The sequence below is a fragment of the Podarcis filfolensis genome (genome assembly GCF_964270895.1).
Source record: "Podarcis filfolensis genome assembly, chromosome: 9".
NCBI classification, from domain to species: Eukaryota; Metazoa; Chordata; class Lepidosauria; order Squamata; family Lacertidae; genus Podarcis; species Podarcis filfolensis.
In genome coordinates this window covers 64,848,620-64,868,602 of record NC_139610.1, presented here as the reverse complement: position 1 = coordinate 64,868,602, position 19,983 = coordinate 64,848,620, and the positions used below count along the sequence as shown (strand labels likewise).

At 48.4% G+C, this 19,983-nt stretch overlaps 1 protein-coding gene across 1 annotated transcript; it reads left to right on the top strand.

Annotated features, from left to right (window-relative positions):
• Positions 1-209: 209 nt before the first annotated feature.
• Positions 210-18,883, top strand: ENOPH1 (enolase-phosphatase 1; the record flags this gene model as incomplete). Its single annotated transcript, XM_083571627.1, has 7 exons — positions 210-638; positions 6,230-6,331; positions 12,411-12,613; positions 14,171-14,303; positions 15,570-15,693; positions 16,257-17,070; positions 17,239-18,883. The coding sequence occupies 6 exons, from the start codon at positions 210-212 to the stop codon at positions 16,394-16,396; spliced, it is 1,131 nt and encodes a 376-aa protein (XP_083427753.1). The 3' UTR covers positions 16,397-17,070; positions 17,239-18,883.
• Positions 18,884-19,983: the final 1,100 nt, after the last annotated feature.

Here is a 19,983-nt window from a genome sequence, read left to right as displayed (position 1 = left end):
AAAACGCGCCGCGCATTTCAGGCGCTCCCTCGGAAGGCGCACGGTTTGCACCTTAACCCCGCGCGCTTGCACGAGAGGAATCCCCCCACTAGCCACGGCGGGGTCTTGCTCCGCGGTGATGTGCGCGCTCTTCCCCGCGAGCAAGCCCGGCGGAGCAGAGGAGCGCGCGCGCGCGCCCTGGACGGTGCGCGCAGCAGAGCGCACGGCGAATGCGCCCAGCCGCTTCCAGCCGCCGCCGCCTCCTCCTCCTGCGCGCCGCATTACGGCCACTCCGCCTCCCCGTCCATTCGCAGCAGCCAATCCGGCTCCCGCGATCCGGATGCAGCGGCGACTCCGCTTCCAGCCACGTGGTGCGCCCGATCCCCTCCTCTCTCTCTCTCTCTCGCCAGTTCCCCGCGGCTCCTCCCGACGTTTCCCCTCCGACGCCGCGTCCCAGTGAAGCCGCTTTCCGGGGAGGGTCCGCGCGCGCTTGTGCGCTTGGATCGGCGTCTCCGCGCTGCCGTGCGCGCAGCCAGCAGCCTCACCCCCTCGGCTCGGGGGCCCCCGCGGTGGACATGGTGGGCTTCGCCGTCCCCGCAGAAGTCAGCGTGCTCCTCCTGGACATCGAAGGCACGACGACACCCATCGCGTTTGTCAAGGTGAAGATTTGGGGGGGGGGTGGAGGCAGAGGGAGCAGAAAGGCCCCGCCGTCGGGTGCGCATCTGACACTGGGGTTTTTTTGGGGGGGGGGAAGGTTTGGATCGGGCCGTCGGAAGCCGCAGCCTGCGCTCCCCCCAACTCCCTTGGGCGCAGGTGAGGCCGCTTTCCCCTTCCGAGTAAACAAACGCTGGTACACATTAGCGATCTGTGCGCCTCCCCACATTCGCTTTTCTTGGCACGGGTATGGCAGTTTCCCTCTGTAATCACATAACGTTTAGCATCTGCGTTTAGGGAAACCTGGAGGCATGGAGAAAGATACAAAGCAACCCTTTAAGAAAGTTGACAGTAGCAGAATGCTGGGTTTTGTTCTCTTGGTCTGTGAAAAGCTACCGATAGGGTCTATAGATTTGTTGACCTGGGGGGGGGCATCGCAAAAACACATGGGAAAAACAGGCACTCCCCATCCCCTCTGCTGCAATTGTGCTGTTTTATCTGTAAGACAGTTTTTGGTCTAGAATGATGGGGAGCTTATCCAGTGCTATTTCGGGAAAAGATTTCACTACTTTGTGACTTAATCTTGAGAGAATGTGGAATTAAATGTAAGTACTTTTACCACTGTACTTAAAAAAAAAATCCTTTTCATGTGCACATCTCATGGTTATAATAAATACCATTCTCAGCTCCATTCCCAGTGATCTGTTAGGGTAATAACCACCCACAATTTAGTCGAGAGGACATGTTTAAATTGTAAGCCAATATTTTTTTGCCGTAAAAAATATATTTTTTACGTTTGGGGGGAGAAAATGTCAAATCTTCACCAAGGCCAACTATCCAGACTGGTCCTACGTGGGCCAGAAAAAAGCCTCAGGGCAGGGAATCTACCTTCTTGAATTTTGTACAACACATCACATGCATATGGTGGCATACACATAAATAGTATTGTTGCATGTGCTTTTGTAGCGGGGACCTTATTTAATTGCATCAAGCACTACTGCCTGTTGTCAGATACGTAATACGCACACACATGTACACAGACACATCCAGAGAGTTATTAAACAGAAGGGGCAAGAGGCCATGAAATGTAAATACAGTATATGAGCTTCCTGTGTTGCTTTGAATTTCTGGCCTCTGCAGTTTGCATCATTTTTATTTACCCGTGTTTATAAATTTGCCAGCAAAAAATAACGCTTAACGCACCTGCAGAGGGTTATAAATCCACAAAAGGTGATTCTACATCTGTTCAGTTTAAGATGACACAGGATTCTCTTTCAGGGCGGTGTTCACTATAATACTGCCATTAAATGTCATGGGGGAAATGTCAGTGGTAAAGTACCTGTTTTGCATGCATGCAGAAGGTCTCAAATGCAATCCCTGCCTTCACTGAGTAGGGCTGGGAATTTCCTCTGCCTGAAACTCTGGACAGCCAACTACCCACCAGTGTGGACATTACAGTGGTACCTTGGTTCTCAAACGCCTTGGTACTCAAACAACTTGGAACCCGAACACTGCAAACCCAGAAGTAAGTGTTCTGGTTTGCGAACTTTTTTCAGATGCCAAACGTGCTATGTTCTGAGTGTTACACTTCCCGATTTGAGTGCCACGCTTCCATTTTGAGTGGCACACTTTCGTTTTGAGCGTTACGCTGAAGTCTGTCTGTTCTTGCTATTTATTTTGCATTTTTGTTTTTGCGGCACTTTTTGTTTTGTTTTTGTGACTGTGTGGAACCCAGTTCAGCTACTGATTGATTGATTGTGTGACCGCAGTACATGGTTCATTGCTTTCATTTTATGGATCAATGGTCTCGTTAGATAGTAAAATTCATGTTCAATTGCTGTTTTAGGGGTTGTTTTTAAAAGTCTGGAATGGATTCATCCATTTTGCATTACTTTCTATGGGAAAGCGCGCCTTGGTTTTGGAATGCTTTGGTTTTGGAACGGACTTCTGGAACAGATTAAGTTTGAGAACCAAGGTATCACAGTACTGGACTATGTAGACCAAGATGGACACAGTATAAAGCCTGTGTTTCCTAAGTGAAGACATTTGGGACTGGGCTTCTATGTCGTTAAAATTTTTTATAAATACCCAAAGGGACTAAATGCCCTGTATACCCTTGCCTTTTCTTTTTTTTTTCAAGTAGAACAGACACTTGATAATCTTTAAGAATTTAGGGCTGCTGTTTCTTTTGCTCACACTCCTGCTATATAAACGTGAGTGAGCTGAGAGCTGTCACCTCAAATACTTAGGAAATTAGGTCACAGTTACACAGTAGTATTCCTACTGACACTGTATTTTGCCTTAACACATACACACAGAGAGAAAGAGAGAACTATTATTGTTCTTTCTGGCATTCAGAAGTTCGCCTGATGCTTTCTGGTCCCTCCTATTGACTTCATTACCTGGAACGCCACCTCAAATGAATCCCCAGCTTTACTAATATAATGACTGCTATGTTTCCTGTTATTTCTGTCCTCTAGCGCTGGATTTCTCAAACTTGGGTTTCCAGCTGTTGTTGGACTACAACTCCCATCATCCCTAGCTGGCAGAGCCAGTGGTCAGGAATGATGGGAGTTGTAGTCCAACAACAGCTGGAGACCCAAGTTTGGGAAACCCTGCTCTAGCAAAACCTGGTCTGGGAGTACGTGAATGGGCGTTAAGAGGGGCTTGTTGAGGAGGAAAGAGGCCCATTGCCAAGGAAAGCTTATTAAAGGAGGAGTTTATCCTTTTGAATGAAACTGGCCTTTTTTATTCTCAAAGTAACCTTATAATTTTGAGGGACTAGGAGTCTCTTTTTTCTCTCCAAGTTGATTTTTGCAGCATGAGCAGCCAACCTTGAACTTGATTTCCTACCTGACTTGAAGGCTGCATCATTTGTCAATTAGCAGGTCCATTGCCCCTGGACATGAACTGCAAATGCCAGACTTTTTGTTCTCTGTTTAATTGGCTGCGCCCAGTCTAGTGGTTCCTTAAACTGGCACTTATCCTGACACTCAGTAATAGCAGCTATAACACCTCGTCTCCAGCTGTCCTATTGGAGTTTCCGTCCCAACACTCCCAAGAAATATCCCAAAATGCAGGCTTCTGCATTGACACATTATTTAAACATGCATACAAGCATCCCAAGAGCAACAGTTGTAACACAATACCCGGCTGATTAGGACCAGCATGTCTGCAATCCTGTGCAATGTTTCCTAGGAACAAACTCCATTGAACTTGGTGGTTCTTGCTTCTGACTGCATAGGGTCAACTTGTGAAACATACTGAGTTTCACACAAAAAAAAAGGTTCATCCAGCTGTAGCTTTAATTAGAAATGCAAAACAACCTTGCAGAGAAACTTTACCACTGCTTGTGTGAAGCCGTACCCCCATCAAATAGAAGGAAAGACGTATCTAGCCTCTAATTATCCTTTTTAAAAAAAATCTGTGTTTTTTTATTAAAGATTTTCTTGTTTTACAGAAGTATGTGTAATGTCTCTCGTATTTTTTCCATGTAACATTTTTACAAATCCATTTCATTTGTTGAGACATTAGGGGGAGGGGGAAAAAAGGGGTGGGGTGGGAAGATGGGTGGGGGTAGGGTTGGGTGGCGATGTTTCTATTATGCTTAATGTATGTAGGGTTTGGTGTCAGCGTTGCTTGTGCTGTTCACTTGTGTTCCTTTGGTGGTGAGAGAGATTGGGGTTGGCCTAGGGTGTGGTTATTCATTTGTGATTGGCTGTGGTGATATTTGTTTTCATGTGTGAGTGGGGTGGGTGGGTGTTTTGGATCAGGTTAGCCATATTGATTTGTATACTGTTGGTGGATTATTGTCATTGTCTTGTTCGGCTGTGTATGTGATAAAGGGGAGCCATACTGGGGTGAAGGCGTCTTCCTTTTTAATTCTCTGTGCTTATGCATCGTAAGCAAACTTGAAAACTTCATTATTGCATTATTCAATTGCCAGAGGAAGGAGGGCCCGACAGTTAGCCAGGTGATCTAGCAGATGTTGCCATCATTCCTATTCTGAAAAGTGTCTCAGAGCTACACTTCCCTGCATTTCACTCTTGACCAGTAGTAGAAGGAGTGGAGGCGGCAGTGATTCTCCCCTGGCTTCCTGACAGCTGAGTCACTGCTGGTTACAGAGAAGGAGAGGGTTGGGGGGGGGTTGTGACGTTAACATATGAGAGTGCTGGAGGTGAAATAGTTAAACAAGTTACCCAATCAGAACCCAGGGGGTGGAGCCAGAGGGACTATAAAACCAGCTCTGGGAGGGGCGAAGAGGGGAGTTCATTGGGAGTTGGGTGGTTGGTTGGAGTGGGAGTGAATTGGGATAGAGTCTGTGGGTAGGTTGAGTTAGGGTAGCGAAATAAGCTGAGTCAGGAACAGTTAGGAACTAGGAAGACAAATAAATATCTGAGAGGTGGTTTAGTGAGTGAGAGCAGGTAGTGGAAGTTATAGGTCTGGATAGGCACCCCATGATCGTAATTGACCGATACCGTTATGAAACCACACGCTTGTTAAACTGCAATAAATAAACAGAAGTTTATGTTCCCATTTAACCCTGACTGGACTCAGTATTGTCCCAGGTAGGGGCTGGGTGGTGGCAGCGAGAAATAAAGTGGTGGCACAGGGATCAATAGACGGTGAAACATTCGGGGACCCTGTGTGGTCGCCACAGGGGTCAGCATGGTGCAAATGCACTGCCAGCATCAATCCAGCGCTCCTGCCATTGCATTTTCACCACACCTGTCTTCCCACCACTTTGCCCCTCTCCTTCCCAGGAAGCAGCAGGGCCTCCGCTGTCAGGCGGTCAAGTGAGGGCTGCCCCAGCACCCCCATCCGCTACTACTCTTGGCTAATTCTCCATCGAACGAATCATTTAACCAAAAGGCACACTTGAACAGTTGCAGGCTGAAGGCTTTGCACTCACATGCCCTTCTGTAATACCAGGAATTGGAACTAATAGGGCGAGGAAGAGCACGGGAAGCAAATGTGCTTTGTCATTTTTAAATGTTAAAAATATCAGTTGAATTGCAGCGTGGCAACGCCTGCTCATAACTTTATACAGTGGTACCTCGGTTTAAGAACAGCCCGGTTTAAGAACTATTCAGTATATGAAGTCCGCAAAACCAGAAGTAGTGTTCCGGTTGGCGAGCTTTACCTCGGTCTACGAACGGAAGCCGAACGGTGGAAGGGCACCTGCGGCAGGAGGCCTCATTAGGGAAAGCGCACCTCAGTTTAAGAACGGCTTTGGTTTAAGAATGGACTTCCGGAACGGATTAAGTTCGTAAACCAAGGTACCACTGTATTGCAAGAATTACATTTAGTCCTAATCCCCATTTCCCCTTAGAATAGTGTTCTCCCACCCGTGGGGTCTCCAGCTGTCGTTGGACTACAACTCCCATCATCCATCACCACAGGAGCTGGAGTCCAGCCACAGATGGAGGGCGCTACGTTGACTACCGCTGCTCCGCATGTCAATGCCCTATGGGAGCTAACAACACGAGTAGGCCTGAGGTCACTCTAAAAATGGAAAATTTTCCACAGGCAAGGGTGGGAATACAGTGATGGAAACATTTCTGCCTCGTGTTCATTTTGCTTTTTGTCTCGCCAGGATACTTTGTTTTCCTACATCAAGGATAACATCCGAGAGTACCTTCGTGCACACTGGGAGGAAGAGGAGTGCCAAGAAGACGTCGGCCTTCTGAGAAAACAGGTAACGTGTTTGCCATCCCTTCCTTTCCTTCTTCTTCTAATAACAATGATTTTATTATTTTTATGCCGCCCATCTGACTGGGTTTCCCCAGCCACTCTGGGCGAAACAAAGTATTAGAAACGCAATAAAACATCAACCATCAAAACAAGGCTGCCTTCAGATGTCTTCTAAAAGTTATGTTTCCCTTTATCTCCTTGACATCTGATGGGAGGGTGTTCCACAGGGCGGGCGCCACCACCGAGAAGGCCCTCTGCCTGGTTCCCTGTAGCTTCAGGTCTTGCAATGAGGAAACCGCCAGAAGGCCTTTGAAGGTGGACCTCAGTGTCTGGGCTGAGTGATGGGGGTGGAGATGCTCCTTCAGGTATACAGGTGTCAGGGAACTGTCATCTGAGACGAAGGAGGTGAAAGGGCTCATGGAGGGTGAGAGAGACCACTCAGCGGAGGAGGGGACCAGCAGGGGGAGAAGTGGAGTTACAAGGGAAAGTGAGTCGGAGGGAGGGCTCAGAGATACTTCAAGCGAGAACAGTGGAGAGGTTTCAGGACCTCCCGTAGGGACACCCACTCCTCGGCGGAAACTGTCACGCCGAGAGTCCAGAAGACGCGTTTCCGTTAAGGAGCTTTTATGCTGGAAGAAGTTCCGTAAACGCCCACTGTCCGATACAACGAGCGATTGATGGAGCCATGCTTAAGGAGCTCCATCACAGACAGAGGTTTGGGAACTTAGCCAAACTCTGAGGGATCAGGATTTTACGCACAAGCAGCTCACCATCCCATCACAGCAATCGGACAGTCCCTGAAAGCAGCTTGTGCAGAGAGGCATCATGAGCAACCCAGCCGGAGCCGGAGGAGCAGCAGGAGCTGGAGAAGGTCCAACTCTGGAAGAAAGGTACAGAGTTTTGGAACTCCAGCTAGCAATGCAAACGGCGAGGCTAGAAGAAAGGAGGGCGCAGGATGCAGAAAAGGCAAAAGGCGCTACACTAGCAAGAAAGATGCCAGGAATGGTGCAGAAGTTTGGGGGGGACCCCAGGAACTACCAAGCCTTTAGGACAGAGATGCAGTATGCTCTCGAACTGCAGTTTAACGACTTTCCCGATGAGGCATCGCGAGTGGCGTTTGTGATTGGCCATCTCGAAGGGGGGGCGAGAGACTGGGTCCGGCCCCTGATGGCAGGGAATAGTGACATGCTGAAGGACGCGAGGAAGTTTTTTCGGGCCATGGATTTGATGTTTTCCAGCGAGATTGAACAGGGACTGGTGCGCAGACAATTGATGGCTTGCAAACAGGGGAGCCGATCGGTTCGTGAGTACTGGACTGAGTTTACAATGTTGATACATAAATTGGGGTGGGACCTATCGGCGGAACCCATTCAAATGCTCTTTGAAGAGGGGCTTTCTTCGGCGGTGAAAGACGAACTTTCCCGGGCGCCCAGGGCGGAGTCTATGGACCAGCTGACCAAATCAGCGCTGACCATTGGAGCGCGCCAGGAGGCAAGAGCCTTGGAGAAGCGGGAGGGGAAAGGAGAGCGTTGGAGGGATTTCCGCATTCCAGAGATTCCAGAACCCAGTTTCCCGCCCGGAGAGCCGATGGAAGTTGGAACAGCGCGCGCGCAGTTTCAAATCCCAGTGAAGGGAGGAAGAAGGAGGGAAAGAGCGCCAAGAAATGTTACCTCTGCCAGCAGCCAGGTCACTTTGCCAGAGTCTGCCCGCAAAGAAAGGAATGGCAAGGGATGGCGGGAGCTGTTGGGGGGAAGGAGGAGGAAGTCCAGGAGCCAGTAAAAGCCAACGCCTGTCTGCCACTGTCAGGGCACTGCAGACAGGCCAAGGAGCAGTAAAAGTGCCCACTCCGGAACCTCCAAGACCAGCTCTAGTAATAGAGGTGCTGCTAGAGCTGGCAAACGGATACCCACTAAAGACCAAGGCGCTGTTGGACTCAGGCAGCTCCTGTAATTTTATGAGCAAGGAGTTTGCAGCTGAACACCAGATACAGACACTCCCTTTAAGCAACCCCCTGCAGGTCACCACGATCGATGGGAGGGAGCTGTTGGGGGGAGAAGTTAGCCTACAGACTGTCCCAATGGTTATGAGGGTGGCAAGGCACACTGAAAGGATAGCGTTCAATGTAGCCACCCTGGGAGGGGCGCCAGTCATTTTGGGAATGAGCTGGCTAGCGTTGCATGACCCGCTAGTGGGCTGGCATCAGAGAGTGGTCTCCTTTGGGTCAGCACATTGCCTGGAACACTGCAAAGAGGGAAAGGTGCCAGAAGGGGCAAAAGCCTCCCTAGCAGGGATGGAAGTGGCGGACAAGGGGAAGGTGCCCAAACAATACGCTGACCTGAGCAAGGTCTTCAGCGAAAGGGAAGCAGATAAACTACCACCGCATAGAGACTTTGACTGCCAAATTAACCTGGTCCCTGGGGCCCAGCTCCCCGTGGGCAAGCTGTACGCCATGTCAGACAGGGAAATGCAGGAGTTGAGGGAGTTTATTGACAAAAACCTGAAGAGAGGTTTCATCAGAGAGTCCAGAGCGGTGGGGGGCAGCCCAGTGTTTTTTGTGGACAAAAAAAACACGGATAAACCGAGATTGATCGTGGACTACCGGCGGCTAAATGCCGTGTCAGAACCAGTGACTTTCCCCATGCCCAGGATTGATGACATTTTGACCAGGGTGAGGAAGGGAAAGATATTCACGAAACTGGACCTGAGAGGAGCGTACAACCTGATACGAATAAAGAAGGGGAATGAATGGAAGACAACGATGTTCACCCCCCTAGGGGCTTTCGAATATCTCGTTATGCCCTTTGGATTACAAGCAGGCTCCGCCTGTTTTCAATCGCTCATGAACCATGTACTGGGACCTTTGCTCTACAAGAATTGCGTGGCCTTCCTCGATGACGTGCTGATATATTCAGAGAATGAGGAGCAGCATGTAAAGGATGTCAGGGAAGTGCTGAGCCAGCTGCAAGCAAACCAGTTGTGGGTGAAATTGGAGAAGTGTCAGTTCCACGCCAAGGAGGTGGAATTCCTGGGGTATCGCTTATCAGACAAGGGATTAGCCATGGATCCAGGCAAGGTACAGGCGGTGCTGGAATGGAAGACACCGAAAACGAAAAAAGATGTGCAAAGGTTCTTAGGGTTTGGGAACTTTTACCGTAAATTCATCAAGAACTTTGCCCACTTAACGGCTCCCATCACGGACTGTCTAAGCAGCAAGAAGAAATTCGTTTGGACGGCGGAGGCGGAGCACGCTTTTGAGGAATTGAAAAAGGCATTCGCTTCGGAAGAACAGCTCCTGCATGTGGATTTACAAAAACCCATGAGAGTGGAAACTGATGCCTCAGACCGGGCGGTGGGGGCGGTGCTGCTTCAGCCAGGGAGCAATAAGTCGGAATGGAGACCGTGTGCCTTCTTTTCGCGTAAGCTGAACAAATCAGAGAGGAATTACACGGTATATGACCGAGAACTACTCGCCATTCACGAAGCGTTCCGGAGATGGAGACACTTACTAATTGGCGCACAGCATAAGGTGCAAGTGTGTACGGACCACAAGAATTTGGAGTATTGGAGAACGGCACGAGTGCTCAACCAACGACAAGTGAGATGGGCCCAGGAGTTCTCCAAATTCCATTTTGAAATCTGCTATGTGCCAGGTCCAGAAAACATCAGAGCGGACGCTCTCTCTCGCAGACCTGAATATTTGGAGGGGGAGGGAGCGCCAGAAGAGAGACATATTATCCCAGAGGACCACTGGGTGTGTGGTGCGGCCTGGGTGGGGCAAAGAGAACTGGTAGAGGGAACGGTAAATGATGAGTACGCCCAGGAGAAGCTCAGAGGTTTAAGGAGAGAGGGAGAAGACCCCGGAGGTTTTGAAGAAAGAAACGGGGCATTGTATTACAAAGGGGCGCTATATATACCCGAAGGGGAATTGAGGGGGAGAGTACTCAAACAGCTGCACGACAATCCCACAGCGGGGCATTTTGGGCAACACAAGACCATGTGGTTGGTGACCAGGGAGTTTTGGTGGCCCAAGGTGAGGGAGGATGTACGGGAGTATGTGAGAAGGTGTGACCAATGCCAGAGAGCCAAAGGAGAAAGGCGGGCACCAGCGGGGTTATTAGAACCGTTACCCACACCAGAACGACCGTGGGAGGCGGTGTCGATAGATTTTATGACTGATCTGCCCAAATCCCAGGGGAAAACCGCCATACTAGTCGTAGTAGACCAGTTAACTAAGATGGGTCACTTTGTAGCTTGCTCACATGCAGTCACGGCGGAAGAGACAGCAAAATTGTTTGTAGAACATATTTTTAGGCTGCATGGCGCCCCCTTGAGGCTGGTTTCCGACAGAGGGAAACAGTTCACGTCCAGATTCTGGAGGAAGCTTATGAGCTTGTTGCACGTAGAGGTCAACTTTTCGACTGCCAGGCACCCTGAGACCAATGGGCAGGCGGAGAGGGCAAACGGTATCCTTCAACAATACCTGAGGTGTTATGTCAATGACAGAGAAAACGATTGGGTCGAAAAGTTGGCACTAGCGGAATTTGCTTACAATAATGCAGAGAATGTGTCCACAGGGATGAGCCCCTTTTTGGCTAATTATGGGTGCCACCCCAGGGCGTTTCCAGGGGAAGGAGGAGAGAGATGGAGTGTTCCGGCCGCTGAACTTTTTGTAGAAGAAATGGAAGCGATCCATCGTCAACTCCAACACAACTTAGAAAGGGCCAAAGAAGAATATAAGAGGCAGGCAGACAAGAGCAGAAGGGAAGGTGAAACAATTAGGGTGGGGAGTCGGGTCTGGCTATCAACCCAAGGGTTGCCGTTCAAGGGGAGTTGCAAGAAATTGAGACCCAAAAGATTGGGACCATTTGAGGTCATCCAACAGGTCAACCCAGTGGCTTTCAGACTCCGGTTACCGAACCACATGAAACTGCACCCAGTATTCCACAGGTCATTACTGTCACCATACAGGGGGGAAGGTGAAGGGGTGTCCACACGGGGGCCAGCCATAGAAGAAAGGGAAAGCCGCAACTATGTGGCGGAAATCATCGACTCCAGGTGGAAGGGTAATCAGGTGGAGTATTTGGTCGCGTGGGAAGGGGAACCGGAGTCGGAAAACACCTGGGTGAAGGCAGAGGAGGTCCATGACGAGGTCTTGATCGAAACGTTCCACCAAAGGTTCCCCAGGAAACCTCAGACAGTAGCGAGGTTCCGGAGGGAGTACTTTGGCACCACCGACGATGAGGAGGAACTGGAGGGATTCAGGGAATCGGAGTTGGAAGGGGGTACAGACTCCGAGGAGGAGGAGTACTTGGAAACCGGGAACAGCAAAAGGTGGAGGGAAGTGTTCGAAACTTCGGAAGATGAGGGAGGTTCCTTCAGGGGTTTTGCTCCCTCGCCTCCCGCAGAGGAGGGGAGGGAAGGGGGTGAAGGGGGCCCTAGAGGGGAGGTGGATGTCAGGGAACTGTCATCTGAGACGAAGGAGGTGAAAGGGCTCATGGAGGGTGAGAGAGACCACTCAGCGGAGGAGGGGACCAGCAGGGGGAGAAGTGGAGTTACAAGGGAAAGTGAGTCGGAGGGAGGGCTCAGAGATACTTCAAGCGAGAACAGTGGAGAGGTTTCAGGACCTCCCGTAGGGACACCCACTCCTCGGCGGAAACTGTCACGCCGAGAGTCCAGAAGACGCGTTTCCGTTAAGGAGCTTTTATGCTGGAAGAAGTTCCGTAAACGCCCACTGTCCGATACAACGAGCGATTGATGGAGCCATGCTTAAGGAGCTCCATCACAGACAGAGGTTTGGGAACTTAGCCAAACTCTGAGGGATCAGGATTTTACGCACAAGCAGCTCACCATCCCATCACAACAGGTATTCTAGTCTTCTCTTGCTGCAGTCAGGACACCAGGTCTAGGACAAAGTCACGAGTACCTATGTTAATCGCGGCACATCGGTAGCAGGAAAGGACCTCTGGCTGATACTGCAGCAAGCAGGATGCTGGAGTAGATGGACCCTGAATCTGACCCAGCTGGGCTCTTTGAAGTAGGAGTCCCCATCACTGCTGATAACATTTTCTCACCGTTTCCCAAAGGCTGAAGAAGATGCCCACATGGATGGAGTGGTGCCCATCCCGCTGGAGACCAGGGATGGAGAGGAGGAGGTGGAGCGCATCATCCAGGCCGTCATAGACAACGTCCACTGGCAGATGTCTTTAGACAGGAAGACAACCGCCTTAAAGCAGCTCCAAGGCCACATATGGAGGGCAGCATACGAAAATGGCCGCCTGAAGGGAGAGTGAGTATCTAGCGTTTATGACACGAGCGGCCAGTGTGCATTATTGCCCCATTGCTCCCGCCCTGCAAACAACCATAAGCACACATTTAGAGGGGATCTATTGTATTTCGCTCTATTCGGGGCTGCCCTTGAAACTGTCCCACAAACTCCAGCGGGTGCAGAATGTGAAAGTGAGGCTCCTCATGGGGTCCCTGCCATGGGAGCATATTCACCCAGTGCTTTACCAGTTGTACTGGCTCCTGGTGGAGTATAGGGTCAGGTTCAAGGTGCTGGTCTTGACATTTAAAGCCCTTTGTGGCTTAGGGCTCTTGTATTTACGGGACCACCTCTCCTGGTATGCCCCGCAGAGGACCTTAAGGTCCATGAATAACCATAGTTTAGAGGTCCCGGGCCCTAAGGAAGTCAGACTATCCTCTACCAGGGCCTTTTCAGTGATGGCTCCGACCTGGTGGAATGCTCTGTCCCATGAGACTAGGGCCCTTCAGGATTTAACCTCCTTCCATTGGGCCTGTAAGACAGAGCTATTCCGCCTGGCATTTAATTTGAATTCAGCCTGATCTTTTATTTCCCTTCTCTTCCCTCCCCCTCCTCTTTTATGAAGATTACCCACTCTGAGACCCCACAGCTAATTCTCCCCTGGCCTCCTCGCTGGCCCAAGTAGGATCAATTCAGCCAGCTAGCCCTGGTGATTATCTAATTCTTATTAGATGGATTTCCCCTAAATTGATTTCTGAACTTTGAATTTTATTGTTATTCATGTTTTTATACTGTATTTTATGCTGTTTTTACAATTAAGTGTTTTAAATTTGTTGTTAGCCGCCCTGAGCCCGGTTTTTGAACCGGAAAGGGTGGGGTATAAATAAAAAATTATTACTATTATTATCTGCACATGAAAGCAGAACACATGGGGCTTTGACCCTAGCACTGGCTAGACTTCAGTTTTGCAGAATCAACTTCCTGTTCGTTTGTGGGGGGGGGTTGCTGAAGCCAGGTGCAAAATGCAGACTCTTAGAATGAATTAATTCTGAGTTTAGGGGTATCAGAACTGAGTGGAGCATCTTTGAGTATCAAGACTGAATGGACACACATCCATTCCTGGTCCTTCCCCCATCCCTGATTTCTTCGTTTCAGCAGCATACTTTAGGATGGGATTCTTCTTGTTGCTGTTATCATCCAGTGTTGGGATGGGTGTCTGTATACACCTCTTCATAATTTAGAGACACACATAGAATCATAGAACCATAGAATTGTCGAGTTGGAAAGGACCCTGACGATTATCTGGTCCAACCCAGGAATCTCAGCTAAAGCATCCCTAACAGGTGGCCCTCCAACCTCTGCTTAAAAACCTCCATGGAAGGAGAGTCCACCACCTCCCGAGGGAGACCGTTTATTATCGGAACGTTTTTGTTCCTGTAATTCTAAGGTGCATCAGGTCTTCTTGCGCATTTGTGGAATGTGGCTGCCCAACAAATTCTGCACATAAATAAGGCAAGCACTTCTGTTGTCTCTTCAAGATATTTTGCCGCCTCATGCATTGCCATTCCCCGTCCATTACAGGTTCTTCGATGATGTGGTTCCAGCAGTCAGGAAATGGAGAGAAGCAGGGATGAAAGTTTACATCTATTCCTCTGGGAGTGTTGAGGCGCAAAAGCTCTTTTTTGGGAACTCTACGGAAGGCGATATTTGCGAGGTAGGCACAACGCTGAAAGGTTTGTCTCCTTTCTTTGTCTTTCCAGCTTCTTCTGCCCTAAAACAGTCTCACTTCCAGCTTCTCTCAGGCGCAGAGTGTCTGTTTGCATTAACAAGATGGAGGATAAGGCCTTCAAGTAACCTTGATGGTTTATGTTCTGCCTCCGCTGTTGGAGACAGCTTGCCTTGCCAGGGGTTGAACTAAAGGGTCCCTTCCAATGCTGTGATTCTGTGTCCTTGAGACAATAAAATGGGCAAAAGCAGAGAAGACATGCAGTGAAGGAATTAAGCGGCAGACTGGAGTGTTCCACGTCACACTGCAGATCAAGGAATTTCCATCTCCTCCTTCTTCCATGCTCCTTTATTTAGTAACAAAAATGAAATATACTTCCAAGCGGAATACAAGCACATTGGGGAGCAGGCTGAACAAGAACGCTTCGCTCTGCTGTGCATTTTAATTTTATTGCATTGAGAGTTTTGGAAACGTCTGAGTGTTCTGCGATTTTACTGAAGAACACAAGGTTGACTTGCATTAAAAATCAGGGTGTTTGTAGAACTTGTACTGTTAAAACGGAAAGGGGTTGAACCATCGCAAGAGGTGTTGAAATTTTGGGAGGTTGGATAGTTACAATGGAAACGTCTCAGAGGTGGGGTGCACATTTTTACTCTTATTTATTTATGATTATTACTTTGTCAAAATAAAAATAATAAAAAAGGAATGTGTAAAATGTAAATAAATGTATTTTTTTAAAAAAATCAGCAGAGTGCAGAAATCAAAATGCAAAATACTATTTTTTAAAAATCCTGAAATCTAAATCAGAGCTTTTTTTTTCAAGGGCACATATCCTCTCGCAGCATGAAGTGGCACAGGCTGTTTTTACCCCCACATTCTGCTCCACGTGTAAACGGGGCCTAGAGGGGTCTTCGCAATCTAACCAGGACTCTAACTTCTGTTAAATTTTGCAAACTGGGGGAAGAAACCGCTTTTTCTGCAATCGAGCAGTGTATAATTTTTATGAAATAAGTAGAAGACGCATTAGAAACTATTCTATATAATAACATCAGTGAATGCAAATGTCAGTCCGTACAACGTAAAACAGTACGAATAAGCTGGCCTAATTTAACATCTTAAACTAAGCAACATTGCGTTAAAGAACAGACCGAGCCAACAAGCGAGAAAAACGATACTGATACAAAAATGAAAGAAGAGCATGAGAAACGTTAAACCTCTCCTTTAAAAACAAAATGTCCTTCCTAAATCTTCCAGCTCTTTGATGGCCACTTTGACACCAAAATCGGCCCGAAAGTGGACGGCGAGAGTTACCAGAGGATCGCCGCAAGCATTGGGTGTTCCACAAGCAACATACTGTTCTTGACGGATGTCACTCGGGGTAAGAAAGCAAGTTTGATTGTTGTGATCCTTATCTTCTCGTAAGTCTGCCCAGAAGCTGTTCACTGTGAACTGCATCCATTTCAAGCACGATTATACAGTGGTACCTTGGGTTACATATGCTTCAGGTTACAGACTCCGCTAACCCAGAAATATTACCTCAGGTTAAGAACTTTGCTTCAGGATAAGAACAGAAATTGTGCTCCAGCGGTGCGGTGGCAGCAGGAGGCCCCATTAGCTAAAGTGGTGCTTCAGGTTAAGAACAGTTTCAGGTTAAGAATGGACCTCCGGAACGAATTAAGTACTTAACCCGAGGTACCACTGTACTGATTTTAACAGTCATGACTACCCCCAGAGAATCTTGGGAACTGTAGTTTATTAAGGGGCGCTGTGAGTTGCGAGGAAAGTCCCTGTTCCTCTTATGGAGCTGTGCTTGTCACAGCTATAGTTCCCAGAGTGGTTTATCCATCTTTCCTCCTTCCAGCATATGAGCAGTAATAAGATGGTTGTGTGTATCTGGATTCATCCTCTTCTGATGGATTATTCTTGCTCTTTTCCCCTCAGAGGCAGATGCCGCAGAAGAAGTCGACATGCACGTGGCGATAGTAGTCCGGCCGGGCAACGCGGGCCTAACAGACGATGAGAAATCTTATTATAGACTCATAACCTCTTTCAACGAACTCTTCTTGCCGTCCTCCACTTAAAGAAGCAAATTTCTGTGTTTCTGTTAAGAAAGAAAGGATGATACGGGAGCGACACCTGACCAAAATCCTCCTTGTACTATAATACGGTAGTTTATTGCTGGTGACATGAATTTTGGAATTGAGAGCATTGGGATCCTTGGCCTTCCAGCGACAGGAATTTGAACCCGGTGTGGTTGAGACATCTGCTGGTGTTGCAGGCACACCTTGGACCCAGCGGCTGCAAAGCCCTGGTTGTCAGCACATCCTAGCTTTGGAATTGCACGTGGAAGTCACGCAAACCACCAGGAGGATGTTGTCCATGGAAGGCCTTCTCGAGACGAAGGGGGCTGCCTAAGTTTACTTGCAGCCGCCGTTCATCTCCAGAGGCTCCTGTGTAGGAGATCCTTGCCGTGGGTTGTGCCCAGCATGTTTACCTCAGACACACATTCCCTTAGCTTCATTCTCTCCTGCAAATAATAAACAAGTCTTTTAAGGTTTTTTTTTATGTTCTCCTGTTTTTGGTTTACAAGTAGGGGTGGGGAACATCAGGATCAGGGCCAAATGCAGGCCTCTCTATCCCGCCCATGGGATTCTCCTCAGGCCACGCCCCTTCCTCAGGCCACGCCCCTTCCTGGTTCTGCTCCTCTGGTGTGTTTATCTAGCTGGAATGTGCCCCAATCTTGCTTGTCCTAGCAGTGGCGTAGCGTGGGGGTGCAGCGGGGGCCAACCGCACCAGGTGCAACATCTGGGGGGGGCGCTCGCACTTGCAGCTCTCTCGAGTGCTAAAATCCACGGGTTAGGGGGCGCAAATTACTTGCCTTGCCCCGGGTGCTGACAACCCACGCTACGCCACTGTGTCCTAGTGAAGGATGGAGAGATTCGGGGAGCAGAGACACAAAAGCCCCGACTTTTGCATGTTGGAATGTAGCCTGCTATGCAAAGGTCACGTTGTCTGCTCTGCTTAAGAGTTAACTAATCCGCTGAGGAAATAAGGTACTGAGAGGATGCAAAGTGAACTGACTTGCAGACCAAAAGCTGTAAACACTTTTGAAGGCCTTCCCAGGCGAAGCTTTCTGTGCCACGGTGGTGCAATATTTTGCCCACCCCCGCCCCAGCGTGTTTTGGAAAATCTGTACGACGTTAGCATAGCTAATGTATAGATTGGCGGGGGAGGGAAGGATTGTATTTTCCCTTTACTGTGATGCTGGGCAAACACAATCTCTCCCCTTCAGCTACTGATAGGTTGAGTGTTTCGAGCATTGCGGCTGCAGTCAATTGGACAGTACCTGTGACGTCGATGCCACAAATCACACCAGTCATTTCTCCCTTGTACCATTTTGTGACTGTTGAATTCCCAAAATGTCATCTCCCCCCCCCCCGACGTTTCACCCCACTGACCCCTTTCAACGTCTGCATGTTTTTTTGAGTCTCCAAGACAGGAGTGTGCATCACCTCAAATTCAGTGCTCAGCTGTGCCTTGCCATACAGCTGTTTCCAGCCTACAAGGCTGCTCCTTCCCCTTTCTGTTCGGTGTGGAAGAGATACAACTTCATCCACACCAGACAGGGCGAATGCTGAGAGAAAGCAGTGTCATTTTCCACACAAGCAACTACTTCCTTGCTTGTAAGTAAATACTATCGCAAGGCACTGTAACCAGGGCATTCAAGGCATATTTTGCAGCAGTCTTGGCCAGTACTGAGCAGCTCTGTGACTGGCCAGGACCTGGATGGCTGATGGCCTGGAACACTTATGTCTTAAGATAGGCAGAATGCAGAATATAACAGACCACATCCTCATTGTAAATTTCAAACACTGTGATACAACTTGGTAGTGGCTCCTCATTGCCACCCAAAACCATCAGAAGTGCAGTTTGTTAAGGGTGCTGTGAGTTTTCAGGAGAACCCATATCACCTCACAAAGCGACAATTCCCAGAATTTCTTGGAAAGGGGGATTGATAATCAATTCTGGGAACTGTAGCACTGTATGATTGTTAAAGGGGTATGATACCCCTTTAATAGTATTGTGTAGATGTGGCCATAGGTATAGCAAGTTACATTCACATTATGTTGTAGGACCAGGGGGTGCGGCAGGCTTTGTCCTATGGAAAAGTCCTGCCCTATGCAGAAGCCCAGAACAAGGCTTTGGCCTCTTCAGGTATTTGAAAAGGGCTGTTAGAAACTGTGCACATGAATATGTGATCCACCCTGCTGCATAAGAATCCCAGTTCTCGCCACAACCTTTGCATGCTGGGAAACAAAATATTTCCGATGAAATCCACGTGCAACCATTTGAGCAATAAAGCTTCTTCCTTGAGTAGCGATGGAAAGCGTCCCTTTTGCGGCAGATCTATTCAATGTCCGTGTGATTGTCGCCTTGTAATGCATGTGTTGTCTTTAAACAAATCTGTGGCTGAAATGGAAGACCGGCAGCCATGGCCCCTCTTGTCTGAACTAGCTTCACTTCCGCCCACGCACTTGTGGTAAATAAAAGTTTGTCTTTAGTGTTTGACGTGCGCCTGTATCATGTTGGTAGCTGCTTACCTGTTGCAAATTTGACCTCTGGTAATCTTTCAAAGCACACAAATGAAGGGGGACACTCTCTAAACGAGGGATCAGGGAACCTGGTGATCTCCAGGTATTGTTTGACTTCAGCTCTCATCAGCATGGCCACTAATCAGGGATGATGGGAGTTGTAGTCAGGTTCTTAAGGTAAAGGTAAATGTACCCCTGGCCGTTAGGTCCCGTCGCAGACAACACTGGGGTTGCGGCGCTCATCTCGCTCTATAGGCCGAGGGAGCCGGCGTTTGTTCGCAGACAGCTTCCGGGTCATGTGGCCAGCATGACTAAGCTGCTTCTGGCGAAACCAGAGCAGCGCACGGAAATGCTGTTTACCTTCCCGCCGGAGCAGTACCTATTTATCTACTTGCATTTTGACATGCTTTTGAACTGCTAGGAGGGCAGGAGCTGGAACCAAGCAACGGGAGCTCACCCCGTTGTGGGGATTTGAATCACTGACCTTCTGATCAATAAGCCCAAGAGGCTGAGTGGTTTAGACCACAGCGCCACCTGCGTCCCACACAGTCTTAATTTGCCCCGAATAGGCAAGAGGATGAACAGAATCTGAGAGGCTATTAATTTGTTTGGATTTTATTTTAAATATATCAAAGTCCAGCGCATGCCAGTTTAGTTTATGAAAGATGTGAGCTTAGAAATATCAAAGTGAAATCAACATGAAATACATATTGGGGAATGAAAAATCTACAGGAAAGTGGCTGTTATATGCAAGATTAATCTTAATTGCAACTAAACTCTCCCTACCTAAACTCCACCAGCCTCTTCATTTAAAGTTTCATTTAAAGTTTACTGCATAATTCTAGATGGCCTTTCACTTCAAGAAAAGACTGTTCCAGGAAATGGGCTTCTGTGGTGTTTGATGCATATTGCTAGAGATAAGTATGGTGTCCAGGATATAAAAACCACAAAAATCCAAACATAAAATTAGTCTGCGTAAAAATTAAAGAAAAATGTTTGACTTTGCTATTTTATTTTTAATCTCACCTTGGAGCAGAATGATCTATAAAATAAATTATTCAAAGCTGTCTGGAAAA